The sequence below is a fragment of the Nymphaea colorata genome, chromosome 10 (assembly GCF_008831285.2).
Source record: "Nymphaea colorata isolate Beijing-Zhang1983 chromosome 10, ASM883128v2, whole genome shotgun sequence".
Taxonomy (NCBI): Eukaryota; Viridiplantae; Streptophyta; class Magnoliopsida; order Nymphaeales; family Nymphaeaceae; genus Nymphaea; species Nymphaea colorata.
In genome coordinates, this window is record NC_045147.1 from 16,239,195 (window position 1) to 16,259,805 (window position 20,611).

Consider the following 20,611-nt stretch of genomic DNA (forward strand, 5'->3'; position numbering starts at 1 on the left):
TCTCGATGCCTTGTGATGTTGAGAGCACTAATATTCCCACGAGCTTGTATTGCATGGAGTGAATGTTGCAACTTCATCCTCAAAATCATTTTTACACTTTATTCTGAATGATCAGACGTTGGCTATACATTGCTTTGGTGTGGTGAGTCAAGATAGAGGCTCAACGTGATTTCTTTCGGTTAGGAACATTGCTTTGGTGTGGTGAGTCAAGATAGAGGCTCAAAGTGATTTCTTTCGGTTAGGAAGGTCAAGCTCTGGCCTCATGGGCTCGACTTGTTTAATTGTTGGGAGAGAATACGTCATGGTGTTGTTACAAAAAGGTATTAGAAAATACTTGGGTTTGACATGAAACGATTCAATGTATTCGATTTTTTTAAAACTCTAAACTAATGTTTTCGTATAACGTGACATGCATCAACACGAATGACATAACAAAGTGGGTGAGAGGCGATAGGGGGCATGAAAAGAATGACCAAGAAAAGTAAGAAAAGACTGAATATGAAAACAGCAACCTATCAGGCATCTCCTGAATATACATCAGTCAAAGAGGATCAAGCTCACAATAATGGGATATGTAGATCTTGTGTGATATCCCATGTTCAAGAATGCCTTGGAAAGAGTCCAACATATAAGATTTGATAAAAGAATAATTCCACTCATTACCGTATGTCATAGTTCATGGCATGTTTATCTGTTGGATTAAATACATACCGAGCATACCCGAATCCGCCAAACCATGCAATCAAATTTAACGTAGTAATCTGTCCCTTTAGTTGTATCCATGTGGCATAAATATGTGTATTTGGATCAGTTGAGGTCGTGATGTAGAGTGGTTGCCTCGTGGGAACCATTAAGTTCCATGAGTCCGGTGTACTGTCACCTGGGCTCCAATTGATTGCGCCAAATAGAGGACGTCGAGTTCGGCATACCTTAGGTCCGACTCAACTGTATCCGTATTGTGTAGGCGGTGCCTCCGAGAACGTTAGTCCTGTATCGAAAATCGAGGAAAAAATATGACGCCTTAAAAAAATGCCTGCTCATCGAACGATTGTCTCTTCGGAGACATCCGATAAAATTGGAACGATACAGAGAAGATTAGCATGGCCCCTGCGCAAGGATGACACGCACAAATCGAGAAATGGTCCAAATTTTTTTTCCTTTCTCGCGGTTGTCTTCCTGGATTCTGTGATGAAGGTCGTCTGTTGTTTTGCCCAATTTCTTTTTCATCTCTCGCGCTCTTTTTTTTTTTGGATTCTGTGATGAAATCGTCTATTGTTTTGCGCTTTTTCCGATTTTGGATTTCAGCTTTCATAAGCTACGTTTTGCCGCCTTTGGGAATGAAAGGGGATGGGGCGCGAAGGAGATGAAGAAGCAGAAGGGAAGGTGGAAGGCGAGGGGACGACGTCGTTGTTCCCGCTTGCTTCTGTCTTCCCCGTCTCCGGCGATCGATCGTCCTCGGGTGATAGCAAGCCTCAGTGGCTCTACAACCCGAGCTTCTCTTTTGACGTTTCCAAGATACATGACTCCGTCGGCGCCGTCGCTTACGAGCCAGGGCCAGGAAGCGACGAGGAGAAGCGTGTCGAGGTTCGCGAGCGTCCTTCCTATGATATCTTGGAGTCTCCGTCCTCGTCTGAAGCCGAGTATAGGGAGAGGCGGAGGAGGAAGAAGGGCAAGAAACGCAGAAGATCGCATGAAGGGGTTAAAGATGTAACAAGGAAATCCAAGGTTCAGGCGTGGGCGGGTTTGGGCGGGAAGCAGGACAAGGATTATTACTTCGATGTCCGTGGCGACCGAGACAATCTCGCTTTCGGATGCCTTTATAGGTAAAGATTTGAGTTCTCTTTTGTTTCCTTCTGGAATCAATCTCTTTTGAACGTATACTCTCTCCATTTGCTGCGTCCGATTTGGCAATGTCGACAGCACCTAAGCGCGGTTGTAGTTTTGTTATCTGTTGCATTACCGTGACGGTCACACAGTTCGTGCTTTTTAGATCCCTAAATTTTGCTTGTAATAGGCATGGATGTTGAACTGCTTGTGATCCTTCAGGCTCAACTATTTGCCGCTCTTCATGGCTGTTCCTATCAATTTGTTTAGTAGAATTAAAATGATTTGGGGGCTTTTTAGATGCTTGTGCTTGTGAATTCATAGATAAGTTGTCGAGAAAATTTCTGTGGTTTGCTTCAATTGATGAGCCGTACCGTGCTGAATTCTGGGAAATTGAGTTATTAGTTTAAGACTAGGTGGCTCTTATGTAGAACCTAAACTTCTTGTAATTTCGTTTAATTTCCAAAATATTATCCTTTTACTGGTAAGACATTTACAAATAAATTCTAATTTCATCCGACATGGGAAGAGCTTGTCCTGTCGTCGATAAAGCATCCGTAAACTGGATATAGAAAAGTTTTACAAGTCCAGGGCACTTATCTCTGTCCATACCATTGAATGATATTCTGGATTGAAGTATTGGAAACTAAGAATGTTAAACATTGTTATAGTAGGAGTATTCATTCTGATAAAACTGATGTGACAATTACTAATTAGCTTCACTTCTTTGTAAAAATTTGTCCGAGTGACTTGCAATTAGAATGTTGATGTAAGGCATCACACTAAAACTTTTGAAATGGATATGATGTCTTTCCACAAGTGAGGACTCATTTAAAGTATCAACTGGAGATGCCAGGCTAGGAAGTGCAAGTGGGGTGTGATACGGGAAGAAGAAATGCAATGTGTGACATTTTTAAAATTTCATCAAGTCTAAAACGTGCGATGATGGGATGACTTATTATTGGGGTATAAACAAAATGAGAGCTTATTATGAATTAAATAAGAAGAAAAAAATGAATAAAAGGAGAAACAAAATAATAGCTAGTTAAAAGATCGTATGCAAGCAAAGGAAAACTAAAGGAGAAGAGACCATATACACTGGTAAAAATTGCATATATCTCTATGTTGCTGATCACCTAACACATGGGCATTAGAGCCATTAAATTCTTAAAATTGAAGAATATGTGCTATCCCCTAGAAAGATACATTTTGTTGCCAAAATTTGGCACATTAACTACTAATAATATATTAATAATATAGTGATTTTTTTATAACATAATCCAACTCCAACCATAGTCACTAATATGTGTCTGTGTATGTATATTAAATCAGTCATGCTTTGTGATTGCCTGATCGAGTATTGCTGTTTTAGTTGTTGGATCTTTTTCTTTTATGCCTCATTTCTTTTTTTCTCTTCTGGCTTTACCTGCTTTTGGTCATATGTTTTTGCTGGATGCTAACACCACGTGTTGATAAACTCATAGAAATTGGATGGTGCTCAGATCTAACTCTTGATACAAATGCAGAATGGATATTGCACGGTTCAGGCGTCATGAACTCTTAAATTGGTCTGATCGTGTTGTACCTTCAAAGTCTTTTAGATGGGATTTATCATTGTACTCAGAAGGAGATGCTAATGGCATGGACAACAAGGCAAAATTTGAAGGACGTTATTATTCTATAAAATATGCTGCCTTGGAAAGACATAAACAATTGAAACACATACTTTTTTTGCGGCAAAAGAGATCCTACATAAATCCTGAGGAGTTCATCCCTCTGACTGATGTGTCAACTAGTGATACAAGTATCATTGGAATGAAATTGGGCCCAGAAGTCCAGGAATCCTGGGAGGATCAGGTGATACGTAAAACAAAGGAATTCAACAAACTGACTAGGGATTTCCCACATGATGAGAAGGCATGGATAGCTTTTGCAGAGTACCAGGTAAATTTCCTTTTGTTGATTTCTTGACATATTTAATCTGGTGTAGTTCTCAATTGCAATACTCAGGTGTTTCAGGCATTACTTCTCTTCAAGTGAAGAGGTGTTTATTTGGCTGTTACTTCCTCCCCTTAATGATATACAGCATAAATATAAAGCCGGTAGACAATGTGAGCAGTGATGTGTTGGTTTAAATTTTTTTTGCCTTCAGTTTGCAAATTCCATCCGATCTTGTAATAGGTTTCAAATTTGAAAGACCACTGACTTTGCATGATTTGGCTTGGGAAGGTGTAGTTGATAAATCGCTCTGAATCAACTGATGAAATTCAAGATTCAGATGGCTTAGCGAAGCCAAAGGCAACATTGAGGTGTTCTGTTTGGCGTATGAAAAGGAAGTGCAGTTCTTATCTTGGATTGGGGCTTTCCTATTTTCCAACTCTAATGAAACTTATCTATGATACGTTTGTGATCACCAGGCTGACATGATCAAAAGCTTGTAGGTCAGCTATTTATTTGTGTTTCTGACCAAAAAACCAGGCTTTATTGAAAGCGTAAAATTTGATATATTTTCAGCAAAATTTTTTATCTGTAGGGTTGAATTAGGAAAAAAAAGGGAAAATCTGAAAAAAGAGAAAATACAACTAGAATGAACGTGTAGAGAGAGAGAGAGAGAGAGAGAGAGAGAGAGAGAGAGGGTTATATCACTTGGCTTAACTCTTGAGTGTCTTCAAGTGCGAAATCAAAGGAAATAGGTTTAAGTGTAATATGTATCAAACACTTATGACTTATCACATATATCACTGATCTTTACAAAAAAATGTGAAAAGCTGGAAAATAAAGAAACACTAAAAATGATAAAATCGTTATGTTTTGGAAAAAAATTAAATATCATTTTATTTTCCAATTTCTTCTAATGTTTTTCTAAATTTATTGGTGTTTCTTTTAATGTTTTAATAGCTATTTTGGTTGTTGTTCAATGTTTTTGTGAGGAAATAGTATTATAGTAGAGAACTCAAAAATTTCATTATTTTTTTTCTATTTTGAAAATTTTTAAATTCCTGTGATATCCCCCCAAAAAAACTTCCCATTCAATACCCGAGGAAAACCTTTCTAATATAAACTCAAAACTGGTATTTGTGGCAATGGCATTGAAATCTGTTAAGATGTCTACATGGCATCAAGTGTCCATTTTTCTAGGTTATCTGTATATTTGGTAAATGAAATGTCAATGTAGGTCCTGATGTCTTGTCAGGTCTGAAACTTGGCCCTCTAGAAGTGGCAAGGTAACTGCAGTGATTGACCACCTTCTGGTTGCTGATCTTCTCTCCTGTGATTTCAAACCAGTGTCAGCTATATTACATCTGATTCTCAAGATCAGTGAAATGTGTTGAAGTTCCGGGGGTTAGTTATCGTACTTGAGGATGCTCCACACAAGGTTCCCATTATTCTTGTTAACCTCTAAACACTGAATAACAATTAATGTTGTGGAGAGAATAACAATTAATGTTTCAAGTTTCTCAGTTGTGGTTGTTTGATTGATTTGTGATCAGGGCAAACATGAGTTGGGTTCCTTACCTTCTTTGGTCTTGTTATTTCTCTCTGTCTGCTGATATTATTTTTTATTGCTATTTAGGACAAGATTGCTAATATGCAATCAACAAAAGGGGCTCGCATCCAAGCACTTGAAAAGAAAATTAGTATTCTCGAAAAAGCGGCACAGCTGAATCCAGATAATGAAGAACTATTACTTTATCTCATGAAGGCCTATGGAAGTCGCGATGGTGGTTCAGTCCTTGTTGAACGATGGGAAAAAATACTTATGCAGCATCCAGGTAGCTGCAAGCTGTGGAAAGAGTTTCTGTGTTCCTGTCAAAGTGAATTTTCAAGATTTAAAACTTCTGAGATGAGGAAAATGTATGCTCATGCTATCCGGGCTCTATCTGCTACATCTATGAAGCTGTGTAGGCAGGTTACTATTTAACGTCTAGTAGGAACTAAATGGCGGTTATGAATTACTGCGTCTGCACTTCTCTTGTTTGTTTAGTGATGTCTATTTTTGAAATATAATCTCTGTAGCTGGTAAAGTCAGGCTAATCTCTGTAGCTGGTAAAGTCAGGCTTTGCTTTGTCTGGTAAGTGTTGGTGGTGAGCCATGTCCCTTGAAGTTGATGCTAGGTCAAGAAGGAGGTGTTAATTGCAACATTCTCTAGTTCAGACAAACTATTTACCTTGGTATAGTGTTTTATAAGAAATTCAGACAAATGAACAGCAAATTTTTTTGGAAAGGTGTTATAGATTCATAATTTTGTCATGCTGGTTCCATATTAGTTTTGAGTTTTAGCTTTTCTCTAATTTTTATTTTTAGAGTCTTTACTCATTTTGCTTGGTTCTGTTCAGAAAATTGCACATGCGAAGTTCCTAAGGAGTAAACATCTGGCTATTTGTCCTGTTGTCTACTTGTCTCTTTTAACCTGCAAGTATCCTCCTGTTTAGCTTGTGCAAACACACATGCAATCACAGACATGTGGATATGCATATGCATGTGGGGGCATGCAGGGCTCATGCGTGCATGTGACATATGAGTGTGCGATGCATGTGTGGTTTGCAGGAAAAAAAAGGCTTGCGAGTGGTGTGTGTGGGCTGTGATATTGTTCGGTAGTTGCATGATAGTTTTTATTCCTTCTATGGTTCTCTTAGTATGCAAAATGGCGCATAAAGTTTATACGCATGATGTTAGGCAAAGTCTATGTACATGATGTTAAACTATGTTTTTTGGACACTGATATAAGTACTGGACATTTGGTACCAAATTACGAACAGTCAGAAACATTGATCTTGGAAAACTGGAGACACACACACAAGTACAGATTGGTTGAGCATAGCCAGTCTTCAGAAGTAGACACTTGAGCATGGCTATAAATAACATGAACATTCCTTAACAAGAATGAGGAAAAGAAAATTTTCATAAAAACAAGAGAAGAAGAAAAGGAACAAGGAAAAGGAAAATAACTTCAGAACACAAAAGGAGGAGTAAAAGAAGTAAAAAACTTGCCTCATGCAGCAGAAGGAAGAAACAGAAAAAACAATCTTAGGGCATTGAAGAAAAAAAGCCTAAGGTATTGAATGGTTAGGCAAGCCTATTTGCCCGAACAATGGTTTAGAGTCTTTAGACATTTTCAAGTGACAGGTTACGTAGGAAGGGCTAGCATGCACATCAAGCGAGGCTTAAGGTGAATAGGTGAGCATAGGCATGCCTAAGTGTACTTTTGACAGCTTGTGTGTTTTCAAATTAAATGCCATGGAGTGTCAGTGTAGGCATTGGTCTCCAAACAAGGTTGGATATTGACATCTTGGCCCCTATAGGAATGTCAAGGCAACATAGATGTGTGGTATATTCAAATGTTAGGATTTTGTGAATAGCTGATTACTGAATTAATGTTTATATGTACAATACATATAGATATATGTGTCTCGAAGTGATTATTATTTCCTTTTTTTATAAGTTTTTGTTTACTTGTAATTCTCTGTGTCTATGTGTGTGTGCGTGATTGGTGGATTATTTGCTTTATGCGATTTATGTATATTTTTTGTCACTACTCTTTCATGTGTGTGTCTATATATATATATAGTACTTTTAATGTGTTTGTTCCCACTAGCTAAATGCATATATATATTGGTCATATATGTTAAATTTTATTCATCCAAGTTCGTTAAATTTTATGTTCTGTTTGTGTTTATCTATCATTCAATGTTACATATAATGTGTTTACGAAACTAGTGATTCGCTGTCTAACCACAAACTAGCGATTTTGACTACATGGAGGATGCATTAACAAAATATAACCTGCTTGATTCATAAACTAGTGAGACAGTTGCGGGGTTTTACTATCCTTGGTTGCTTTCTTTCTGTTACAAGTTTGGTTTCACTAATTTTTGCCACAATGCCACCTTATTGGAAGATTGTGTCTGAGAAATGGCTGTATCAGAATGTTGATGCCCATCTTGATGTTGCAAAATTTCCTTTTTCCCCTTTGTGGAATTCTCTTGCCCTGATTGTTTCTCTCTTTCACTCTTCTAGGCCCATCAAGTTGGTAAGGTTCCCAACAGTGTTACTGAACTTGTTCAAATTGAGCAAGGGCTTGTTGACATATTTGTGAATCTATGTCGATTTGAGTGGCAAACTGGCCATCAAGAGTTGGCAACAGGATTATTTCAAGCTGAAGTAGATTACAGTTTATTTTGTCCTTCTCTGCTTCTGAGTGAGCAGACTAAGCTGCGACTGTTTGAGCACTTTTGGAATGGTGATGGTGCAAGGCTAGGCGAAGATGGGGCAGTTGGATGGGGGAATGGGTGGAGAAGGAGGAGGAGAACAGGCAGAAAGCGGCAATGTTGGAAGAATCCATTCAGGAATCTGAACAAGGTGGATGGACTGGCTGGTCAGAACCAAAAATGAAGAAATCAGAGATTAGTGAAAGCCCACATGAGGTGCTTGAAAATGCACCAGATGATGATAATGATGCTGTTCAGGATCCTGATTCAGATGATGTGCCACAAGATGAAGAAGATCTATCAGCATTGCTGGAAAAAGTTGGTATAGACATTAAAACTGAAGCAGACACAGATGTCACAGATGTCACTATCTGGAAAAAATGGTCAGAGGAGGAGGCTTTGCGAGATGCTGAGCAATGGATGCCTTTACGTGAAAATGCGGGTGAATACTTGCACTCTAAAATTCTCACTGAAATTTACTTTCCATCACTTGTCCTATTTAGTTATTTTTAATTCAGAATTCAGAGATTGCATCTTCTGTGCAAGTACAAGTGTCTCTTGAAGTTTGGCCTTTAGTTCAGGTTAGATGGTCTCCAACTCTTAGTGGGTTTTATTTCACTGCAGAAACGAATGGTGAAGAACAACTTTCAAGGGTCATTGCATTTGAAGATGTTGGGGAATATCTTTTCTCTCTGGTTTCTGATGATGCTCGTCTAAGTTTAATATTTCGGCTCGTTGATTTCTTTGATGGACCAATTGCACTTTGGTTAGTGCCATCTGCGTTATTCTTTGTCGTGTGTTACTAAAGTTTGAATGTTTTGCAATCTATGTTCAATTGGTGTTTTAAAATATTTACATTTTATCCTGCATTGTAAGTATCAGTGATATTATTTGTTGTTTGCCATGCTTTTCTATAGCTTGTTAGACATGATATTTTAACTACTTAATGAAGTATATCTTGATCACATAAATAAGAACTCAAGAAGAGCTTCTGCTTGAAGAAAATTTAACTTAGGTATGGAAACAAGTTCAAAATATTTAGTTAAATTTAATATCTAATATTTTTTTGGCTACTTGAGGGCTTTCTTTCTCTATAATGCTTTATTGTATATCTTCAGATTTCTACACTTAGATTGTAGTGTGATACATTTTTTGAATTGCAGATGAATGCTTTGGTTTACTATTATCTTGGCATCCGTTCCTCTTGGTGGACATATTATTATGTACCTGTACTTGTTGACTATTAGTAGCCAATTTTGGAAATTGTCGGTCTACTATTAACTTGCAAGTTGCTGTTCTTACAGGACTTCTACTAATAGTCCTACTTGGATGGAAAAAATTCGCAGCTTCGAAATGCTTCCTAAATCTACTCTGAAGGAATTGTGGGATGTCCACGACCTCATGGATCATAACAAGGGAAACTGCAGTAATTTATATTTGGAGTGCCTTTTTGACAGCACAAAAGATGCAAGTAAAAGATCTGGTGTTATGAAATTTCTTCAGAATGCAATGTTGCTTCTCCTGAAAATGTTTCCTCGTAATCATATCTTGGAAGAAGTAGCTTTAAAATCCAATGTGCTATTTGAAACAAGAACAACTCCGTCAGTTAATGTAATAACACCTTGTCGTGGTTTAGCAAAATCTCTATTGAAGAATGATCGCCAGGTATCCTTGTCACTCACCCTTCTAGGATTTTGTGATTCTTTCAGTTTTTTCATATAGTTGATTGGCACGTGTCAACAGTTAAAAGATATTTGGCTATCTCTTATCTGAACAAGGCTTATTTTTTTGGGGTGTCGTTATAGGATTTATTGCTGTGTGGAGTTTATGCACGATGTGAGGCTGCTTTTGGATGTAACGATATTGCAAGAAAGGTGTTTGATATGGCACTTTCTTCTATTGATGGACTTCCATTGGTGAGTACTAATTTGTTTTATGTGTATTGTTCCTTGCTGAGCCCTTGTTGTATTTTTAGGTTGTAATCCTCCATTAGACATGATGGTTTCACTGGAGATTGTGTTAGTCTAGGGTTCTGACTTCTGAGACCCCTGAGCTAGAGAGAAATCAAAGTGAAATTCAAGGCAGAGAAGGAATTTCCACTTCGAGGGAGGATAACCTCCGGCCGCAAGAGACTTGCATTAATGAAAAGAGATTAAGTCTAGGGTTGTCAACTCTAGTTACAGACTTTTAGGGAGGGCTTATGGACTGTGGGTCCCCATTGACATGCCCTATCCGACCCGACTCTTTGACTCTTTAAGACTCGAACATGGAAAATTTTAAAAAGAGGATCTTTTGTATCTACATTAACTGTTTTATTGTATCAACTCCTCCCTCCTAAGTTCCATCTTGTCCTCAAGGTGAGAACCTAGGGAAATGTTGTTGTAGATCTGCAGCATTCTCCCAAGTAGGTGCTTCCACTTGCTTGCTTGCCCATTCCACCGGCCATTCTGTTTCGAGCTTGCCATCTTTTCTAACCCCTTTGTCTATCACCTTGAAGGGATACAGTTCTTGTGGGTTCATTGGGGTGTCCTGCATTGGATATGGAGTTATGTTCTTTGTACCTTGGGTGGCCTTGAGCCTTGATACGTGAAATATAGGGTGCACCCCCAGCTGCTCGATAAGTCTACTTGGTACATTACTGAGCTGATCTTTTTAGTTCTTTTGAAAAGCCCATGGTAGCAAGGAGATAGCTTGTTTCTGCGATGGTGACGGCCCCCTCTTAGAGCTGGTAACTCCTTCACCTTCACCAATTCTCCAATGTGAAGGAGTCATTCTTGCCTATTTCTGTTATAATACTGCTTCATTCGATTCTGAGCCTTCACTTGATTCTCCTTCAACGCTCAAAGAATCTCATCTCGGCTGCATAGCTGCCAATTTACTACATCAACTTTTGCACTGTTGGCTGTACGGCGTCCAATCCTTGGTGGAGGCGTCACAAAAACCCCAATTATGTGGTCGTTCCCTTGCAAAACAGCCAAATATGTTTTTCAAACTCTGGTTGATTACTTCCGTTTGCCCATCAGACTGTGGGTGGTAGGAAGAGTTCAAGCAAAGTTTGGTTCCTTGCAACTTAAAATACTCCTGCCAGAAGGAACTTAAGAAAATGGTGTCCTGATCACTCACCACAGCCCTTGGCACTCCATTAACTTACCTACATGGGTGCGAAAAACTTCAACCACAGTCTTAGTTGTATATGGATGCCATAATGAGATAAAGTGTGCGTATTTCAACAATCAATCAACAACTACTAGCACCATTGATTCCCTTACGATTCTAAAAGGCCTTCCACAAAATCTAGGGAAATGTCCTCCCAAACTCTGGTGGGTATGGGTAATGGCTGCAACAAGCCAGGAGGCTGAATAGCCTCATATTTGTTGCACTGACATGTGGGGCATTCGAGCATAAGCTTCTGACATGCCATCATCACCTCCCCTATAGTGACCCTTTCTGACATCCCGTCTTCCCAGCATTGCCTTGCTCTCATACCAGATTTTAGTCCAGGGTTTTGAGCCCCTGAGCTAGAGAAAAAATTTGAGTCAAATTCAAGGCGGAGAAGGAATTTCCACTTCGAGGGGCCAACCTCCAGCTGCAAGGTACTTGCATTAAGGAAAAGAGATTTAAGTCTAGGGGTTTCAATCCTAATCGCACACATTTAAGGGAGGGCTTATGGACTTTGAGTCCCCATCGACATGCCCAACCCGACCCGATTCACTGACCCTTTAAGACTCGAACAAGGAATATTTTTAAAAGAGGATCGTTAGTTTCTGCATTGATGTTTTTATTGTATCAGATTGTCATAATGCAATCTAAAAATCTCAAACAATTTCATAACGGGTGACAAATTCTGGGATCCTCAAAGAACTTTGTAGCAATGTATGCAATCAATATTTCTTTTCAAAATATTATGTAGAAAAATATAGAGTTTATTTTCTAAGAGCGCTCTTCTATTCATCTTCATGCAAACAACTGTGTCTTTTTGCATCCAGCGAGAAGAAATAACTAAAAGTAGGTTTGCTGAATGAGTTAAGAGTTAAGACATGGGTAGACCTTTTTTTGGAACGAGGGTGGGGGGAGGGATGGGACTGCTGTGAATATTTCCCTACTATTTCTTTGACTGGACATGTAGACTGCTGATTTGTTTTCTAACTTTCTACTATAGTAGCGGCATGAATTCCAGGAACCTTATCTTCCTCTTGGTGCCTATTTACATCAAGTGTCTGGAACTTTATATTGCTGGTAAAAGTGTTAAATGTGAAAATAAGATGCTTTTGGTTTCTTTCTTAAAATGGTATGTTAATGGGGGTTTGGCTGCATATGTGATCTCCATTGGTTCAAGCTCATGTTTTGTCACTGATTTCCATGAAAATTTGTCAATATAGGATCTTCAGGTGAATGCAACCTTTCTGTACTTGTGGTATGCTGAAATGGAGCTTGGCAACCTTACTTCTGTAAGCACCTCTAGTCCTTGTTTGGAACGTGCAGTGCACATTCTGACCTGCTTGGGCACTGGTGCAAAGTACTCTCCATTCAAATGTGAGGTTCCAAGTACACAGTTGCTGAGAGCACACCAAGGATTTAAAGATAAAATAAGAGCCTTGAGGTCCTCCTGGGCCCGTGGAGATGTTAGAGATCACTCTGTTGCTCTTGTATCCTCAGCAGCCCTATTTGAAGAGCTGACTGCAGGGTGGTCATCTGCCAGAGGAGTATTTGAGGATGCATTTTCTATGGTCCTTCCAGGTGATTTAAATCTAATGACATCATTCTAATTTTTTTTTGTTTGATACTTGGTGGTCCTGCATTTCCTTTGTTTGATTTTCTCAAATGTCTTACTTTTCTGGTTTTGTGATTAGAATGAGATAAGAAAATATAATCATAACTAGGCATTTGAACTGCTCTTTCTTTGTGTGATTGGCTAATTCGGTGTTAGCAGATTGCTGCCACATATGCTCATGAGACATGCACTGTGAGATTGACTTTTGGCTTCCAACTCGAAGGTCCATAGCCAGGTGGTGACAGAGCTTTGTTCCCTAACAAGCAGATTCTATGGGATACTTTGGCTTATGGGCATTAATTTTGATATATAGGACATTGGTGCAGAATGTGAGTTTGGGTGCAATCTATGAGAGAGAGAGAGTGAGAGAGAGAGAGAAGGAGAGAAAGCATAGTTGGCAAACCCGGAAACTGAGTTGGGGATCGTTCGAGTCACCCGAATCACCAAGGGCATAGGTCACAAATGGAGTGCTGACTGCTGACCCAAATGCAGCCAAGTTCTAGAGGACTTGGTTCTGGATCAGTTGAATCGGCTGAATTGGCTTAGGATCTCATGCAATTTTGGACTTTCAGTACCAATTTTAACTATTGCTCAAGAGGAATCAGGCTGAGGTTTGCACTTATTATAATCTTCCATCCTTGATAGTCTTCCGACAAGAGACCAGATTTTGCTTAGATAACCCTAAAAAATCAGAAGTAAATCCTTTACTCTTTTAGCTAGAAAAGTGCACGATGAGCCAATTTATCTGTTCATGACTTCATGTATCGTAGGCCCTAAATAAGTTTAACATGCATTTGACTATCTACTGTTTTGCCACATAATGAAACAATCATGGCAAAAGTTCACGAAAAATCGATTCCTTTGTGATGGCACTTGAAAGTTGAAACCCTTATACCGTCCTTTGCCTGTGCTAGGGATAGAAAAGTTTTGTGTAAATGTATGACCATTATAATAATACACACACACACACATATGTGTATCATGTATATAATATCTTTATCTGACTTGGTTCCTTGATGAGATATTGTTATATGGATACTGCAATTTGGTTCTATTTCTGTATCGTCTAAGCACTATGTTTGAAAAGCTTCATAGAGAAAAAGACTGTGTTGGTAATGTGCATTCGTATCCATGTAATGAAGATGAAATGAGAAGAGCAATGCAAGGATAAATGCACTGTGTTTATCTCATGTCAAGGGTTGGTGTGCCTGGGAGCTGACATTCCATCTATATATGCACTCGAACATCAAAGGAGAACATGCTTTGTGTGGTGGTCTAAGTAACAAGGACTCATCAGAAAGCATGCCACATCTGAGTCATGTTGCGAGTTTGGGTGTGTTAATTTGCTCTCTCTTCATTGAATCATTTAACCGTAGCTTCTTGTTTTTTAGTTTTATTGTTTGTAGACAGTTATATATATTCATACTATACCCTTGTTGCATCCACCCCATGCTTTGTTTTTTGGAAAATTCCACACCCGCACCTGCACTCTTCACTTGTGCGGCATAGGTGGTGGTCAAGTGGTTGCTTTAGTATGGTAATTGTTGATTTGTTCAAACCAGGATATAGGTGGAAATGATTCTGTATACTGCAGTGAGAATTTTTTGTTATTTGACCAACATTTCGTGCATTAATCAACTTATTTTTCCCTTTCCAGAAAGGAGGAGCCAGAGTCATCAGCTTGAGTCTCTATTTGTATATTACATTGCTATGTTGCTGAGGAATCTGAAGCAGGCAACACTCTCAAGGTCATGGGAAACTATTTTGCAGGGATTGCATTTGTACCCTTACAATCCAACAATTTTTGCAGCTTTCCTTAAGGTTGGATCACTTTATACTGTGCCTAACAAGATTCGGCGTATTCTGGATGATTATTGTCAGAAGTAAGCTTCCTTTTCTGTTTCTCCAGTGGGCATTTTTTTCCCCTCCTTTTCTGATGTTCTGAATCGTCTGATTTATCCACTTTGCTTTATGACACCTATGCTGCACGCTATAGCAATAGGAATGTAGTGATTAAAGCAATTAATGAATATATGTTCACGTGAATGTTTTGTACCTTTTCCTCTATTGTCTTTTTCAAGATCATGTGTTAAATCGGTGTGAATTGTCCAATTTCAGGTAAGTCTCTAATCTTCCAGTAAAATCAGCAGATAAGGAGCAAGGATCCTTGCTTGATATATTAATCCATGCTTGTTTTTGGGCCAGTGTTAGATGACTCTGGAAATTGATCTTATGTGGCTTATTTTTCTTCACATCATCCTCCTTGTTTGCTAGTTGAAACCTAGGCTGTCAAATGAACTACCTCTAATACCATTGCTATTGTTCATTTTTCTCTAATTACTTTTCCAGTCTTGTCCTCTTTGATGACCATGTATTCTTTCTCATTTGTGTTTGGTTCTGGTATATGCCTTGCAGGAGAATTGGGAAAGGACTCTCTCTCTCTCTCTCTCCCCCCCCCTTCCCCCCCCCCCCCCCCCCCCCTCCCCTCTACTTCATGTTTTGTGTGGGCAACATGGTACAGTTACATTTGACCACTGTCTTATGTTACACTAGTTTTAACCTTAGGGGACAGCAGTGCTCTCTCTCTCTCTCTCTCTCTCTCTCTTTCTGTCTCATACACACACACAGATGTACACCTTGGTGTACAAATCTGAAAGTGGCATGGCTGCATTTGAGCAGTCTAAAGTTACAATATTTGGTTTAACTGTATTATTGCTTTGGTTTATAATTACTTACCATTGAGGTAGTTGCAGAGAGGGTGGGCTGGTGGTACCTTGATATGCCATTTTGTCTTACAGATCATGGATCCTAGAGTAGAGATAATTTTGACCATTACAATTGTGAAATATCTTCCTTTTCCGGCCGAACTGATATCTAAAATGAGTGCATTTGGTTTTTTGACTTCTGAGAGTGAGCATGTCAATGAACTTTATTTTTGTTCTCCCTGTGCTCGTTTCTGCTGTCTCCCAGTTTCCCCTTTGATTCTCTGAACAGCTTGTGCATTCACACTATGAAATGCCATTCATCTGCACTTTGCAATAAAGGGCAATAGAGAAGAATTGACACAGTTCTGTACTTACTTTTTATTTTATGTGGGAATTTATCTTGGCTTCATGTTCTTGAATTTTCATGTACCATTGTCTCAGGAGACCCTCTGTTGTCACCTGGCTTTCTACTTTTCTTAATGAGCTGGGGAAGGAAGGTTCACAGCACAGAATTCATGGATTGTTTGAGAAAGCATTGGGAAGTGATGCATTGCAAAAATCAGTGATGCTTTGGCGCTGTTACCTCGCATATGAACTTCATATGTGTAATCCTGCTGCAGCTAAACGTGTCTTCTTTCGAGCTATTCATGCATGTCCATGGTAAGAGCAAACTAGCATAGTTAACACACACGAGCCATAGCAGTAGTAGAGGTTTGAATGTTTGATGGTCATATTTCCTTCCTTACATCATAGAGGTATCTTCCTCAAAATTGTTAGAATTGCTTGAGGATAAATGTAAATCCTCAATTGTCAAACTCTTGAATCCAAAGCTGCTTCTTGTTATCTTTGCTGTTTAATATTTATCCTCCATGGCACAAAGTGTATTAGTTCTTAAGTGGTAGATTTTTTTTTGGGGCTTTGGATTAGGTGCCCTTATGGTTTTGTGTGATCGGCTTTTAACTTGTATATGGAAGCTCCAACGATCTTCTTGTGTATTTGGTTGGATTTTGGGTGGGTTTATGAAATCTTGGTTGATATGTTCAGTGTGTCTGATGTCTGGATCCTGGAACCGTTCCTTTGAGGGTTTATCCATGTGGTGAAGGGTGGACTTGACAGTTGAATGGGTTGGACTTGATAGTTGATAGCTTATGTTATAGAAGGACTAGTGTTCAATGCCAAGATCTTGGTTTAATATTGTAGGATCTTATTTAAAATGAGAAAAAGAAAAGAGGACATTTGGAATCACAATAGGAGAGTGTTAATAATATCGTCATAGGTCTCACTATTTTATAAAGCTGTACAGAGAATCTGCCTGTGCTGTGAGCCCAGCTGTACGATTTGGCCCTAATCAGGACTTGTTTAGATAATTCCTTACCAAAGTAAGGATAAATTAATTTATTAAAAAAGGTGGATACGGACTGAATCAGCTGATTTTGCCTATTTAGGCAGCAAGTCCTCTAATACTTAGAAGTCCCATGTAATTGTTGTCTCAGTAAGGGCCGATATGATGCATATATGTTTATAAGGGCGGATACGGAGCACCAATATTATCATCGAAGTGAAATTCTACATTCCATGTCATGTTCTTGGATACTGTCTGGCATACAAAGGAAAAGGCAGTCTGCAAATTGCCGAGATTGTGTAGTTTACTTGGATATTCTCATTTGGTTATTCTCATTTGGATAGAATCTTAGTTTCCTGATAATCCATTTGCTGCGTTCCATACCAAGTTCACAGAATGGTGGCATTTTGCCGGTTGTCAGGTTTTTTTGTGAAGGCGGTTATGTTAACGACCTTTTCTATCACCAGGAACAATTTGTGATAAAATATTGTGTGGAAGAATTCCTCCAATAAGTTTCTAACTTAATTTATTGGTTTGGTTTTTCAGGTCTAAAAAGTTATGGCTGGACGGGTTCCAGAGATTAAGTGCCTTCTTGACTGCCAAGGAACTAGCTGACCTCCAGGAAGTAATGCGTGATAAAGAACTTAACCTGAGGACAGACATTTATGAGATTCTATTACAAGATGAGATTAGCTCGTGAAACTTGACGGCACTTTTTCTGACTCCTGAGCTCTGTACACTTGTAGAATGAAATGATGTATGCTCTGTAAAATATAACGAGTAGTCCATATATATTTTCTTGCATGGATAATATATCCAATGCAGGCGAGCTTGCCAATTTTGCTGAGCCTCATTTAATTGCACTGTCTGGATGGAGGGAAAAGGGATAAAAAAAAGAAAGAAAGAGAAGGGAAAGAAGAAAGAAGGAAAAGGTTCGTCCCAATCTCTCCGTTTTTTGAGGAATTCAAAAATACATTAAGAAATAGTTTCTTTTTTTTTTCCTTTCATTTCTTTTTCTTTCATTTTCTTTCCTTTGCATCCAAACATAGTTTTTAGTTTTTTTTATTCTTTTCATTCATATTAACTAGTCATCCAAACACGGGAAAGGCTTTTCTTTCCATTCCATTCTTTCCCTCTCCCTCCATCCAATGAAAAATTTCAGTAAAACCTTTAAGCTAAGGCGGACACTTGTCAAAAGGAGAAAGCATCAACTACAAGCCAGTGCTAGGTCATGGACAGGGACCTTGGCACGGAAAAATTCTTTTGACATTTGGCCTCTTGAAAGCTGCGGTCCATCTGAGCCAGACCCACGACCCATATGAGAGGGACCGCTCATCTGTTACGAGGTTTGCTACAATTTTTGGTAAATCAGTTACAGCTTGTTACAGCGAAAAGTCTAAAAGAATTTTTCACTAAGCGCCCAGCTAGGCATACAGAGAATCCAAGGAAACCTGTTGTATAAATGCTCAGCATCTTTTATGTATGTGTGTATAAATTAACACATACAAAGGTCCTTTAAAGCATCTCAAGAGGTTGATGCAATAGCTGAAACGAGAGTCGGTAGGTGGCATCTTATGACATCAACCTCCTCTACGCTGCAAAAAAATAATTAGTGCATAGCGGGGTGCTTAGCTCGAATCACCAAAACAGCCTTGTATTTTAAAGGAGACGAAGGTCTTCACCCAGGCAGTGAAATTAGCTTTTCGCTCATCTGGAGGGTTCCATGAAGCAAACCCGTAAAATTCCCCAAATCTCACCATTTGCTTTCTGATTAATCTCCTTCTCTCCCGTTTTGCTGTTTGCTCTGGGTTGTTGTTTTGGTGCTAAGCCGCAGGTTAATGGCGGCGAGAAGATCATGGGTAGAGCAAAGTTCCAACATCCCCTGCTATCTGAACTCAACTCAACTCAACTCAACTCGACTCGAGGCAAGGAAACTCAACTCGAGGCAAGGAAAAAGAAAGGAAAACAGGCATTAGCCGATATCGTGTTTAAGGTCAAACGAGGGACCTAAGACCGGGCGGAGAAGTCAGAAGGCTAGGTGGCGGTCCGCCGGGACGGGGTGGACTCGAGACTGGGGGCCGCGGCAGGCGCAGGCGCAGGCGGAGAGAAGGGCGCGGTGGACGGCCCTGAGGACGTTCTTCAGGACCTGGCCGCGCATGGGGATGTAGCGGGGGTGGCTAGTGGCCGTCATGGCGCCAGTCGGCAAAACCTGCGGCTGCGTTCCGGGCACCACTTGCCTCCTCACACGCAGCAGCACGTCGGTGGACTTCCCTTTTTAAGCGTCGGTCGAGCTGGAGGAGCCCGGTGGAGGCCAGGGCTGCACACGCCCCGGACGCGAACTAGCGAAGTTGGTGAGAAGGGGGGCTGAGTCCGGCAGTCTGCTGGCTGACCGATGAACGCGGTTCTACCCATCACGCGGTAACAGGGCAGAAGACTCTCACAGACGCGGTCGCGCTCTCTCCCTGTCTCTCTCCCTCTGTCGCAGAGGGGCGTCGTTCACTTCACTTTCATTCCTCTCTTCAGGTACTTCCAATTTTATAGTACTCCTACCTACAACACTATTCATTATTTCCTTATAATTGTTGCACCTCACAAATCACATTAATTTCCTAACCTGTATAATGTTGGCCCTTAACTGCCAAGTACCAACCAATGATTTGAGCTATATTTCCACAGGCATTAAAACTCTGAAACAAAAGCAGTAGGATTTATCATAAAACATTGAACTATATCTAAAGTTCTTGCTAATATTATTAAGTTTGAAATGTCTGATAGCAAATTGTTATGTTAATTTAAAAAGAAATGGGAGTTAGCGCACTAAGGGGCTCTGTTATCCGATGTTCTTGATAAAAATGAACCTTCATAAAATTGTGACATGGTTTCTTCTGCACTCCACTGGTGATCATTTTAAGTTAAGAAGTATTGAGCTTTCCATAAGAAAAGCTATCATTCTTGCCTGCTTCATCTTAGCTGATATTTTAACTAAAGTTTGAAGAAAACAATGATAGAGGTGGGTTGTTATTTGGCAGCTGTTGGCAAATTGAATCTGGTAAAAGAAAAATCATAAATATGAGACTTGAGATTGTGACCAAATTGTTTATAAATTATAACACGCGCATATCCGGAGAATGCCTTTGGCAGTTTAGTGTTTATTTTAGATTAATCGCAAATCAGAAAATTTTCATATAGGGAAATTGAAACAATGCCCTCTAATAGATGGATGTTTTGGCAAAACTGTGAACCATGCCTCATGTTGTTTATCAAACCAGTCTTTATCTTTTGCGTACCAAAGTAACTGTAGTTAATGATTTAACATGGTTAGGTAATAATTAAGAACAAACTTTGTAAACATATTTCACAAAGAAAATGTCTGTTATCATTGTTCTTCAGAATTTCTTACCTGAAGAAACTCATATCTTGGAACCGTGTTTCAGAAACAAAATAAATGGATGCTACATCTATGTTCAAAAACCTCAAAATCGACACAAAGCACATCATTTTAACTATGCAAACAATATGTAAAGATTTTAAGCACTTGGTCAGCTTATAAATCTGATATAGACAAGAAAAAAAATGATCTTGTTGTGCTAGTTCTTACAATTCTGGGCTAGAAGTTAAGTCCTATTTGTATGGTTAATTTTGTGAAACAACGATTTGGACTATAAGGTTTCAAATTAACTTCACTTACTAATAAATGGTTTTATGTAAGAAAAAACTTACTAGTTTTGTCTATTTATATCAGTTTTATGAACTGATAACT

At 39.2% G+C, this 20,611-nt stretch overlaps 1 protein-coding gene and 1 non-coding gene across 2 annotated transcripts; both read left to right on the forward strand.

Moving 5' to 3' along the window:
• The first annotated feature begins 1,040 nt into the window (after window positions 1-1,040).
• LOC116262399 (uncharacterized) lies at window positions 1,041-19,430 on the forward strand. The gene is given in 13 exon segments (XM_031641739.2): window positions 1,041-1,194; window positions 1,306-1,823; window positions 3,351-3,768; window positions 5,399-5,734; window positions 7,843-8,107; window positions 8,110-8,475; window positions 8,658-8,799; window positions 9,338-9,698; window positions 9,839-9,949; window positions 12,413-12,770; window positions 14,462-14,687; window positions 15,951-16,169; window positions 17,398-19,430. Coding segments are annotated over 12 exon segments (3,432 nt in total). The 5' UTR covers window positions 1,041-1,194; window positions 1,306-1,347; the 3' UTR covers window positions 17,552-19,430.
• On the forward strand, window positions 1,051-1,153 carry LOC116263453 (U6 spliceosomal RNA). The gene has a single exon (XR_004174661.1). It is a non-coding gene; the product is annotated as a U6 spliceosomal RNA (small nuclear RNA).
• Window positions 19,431-20,611: the final 1,181 nt, after the last annotated feature.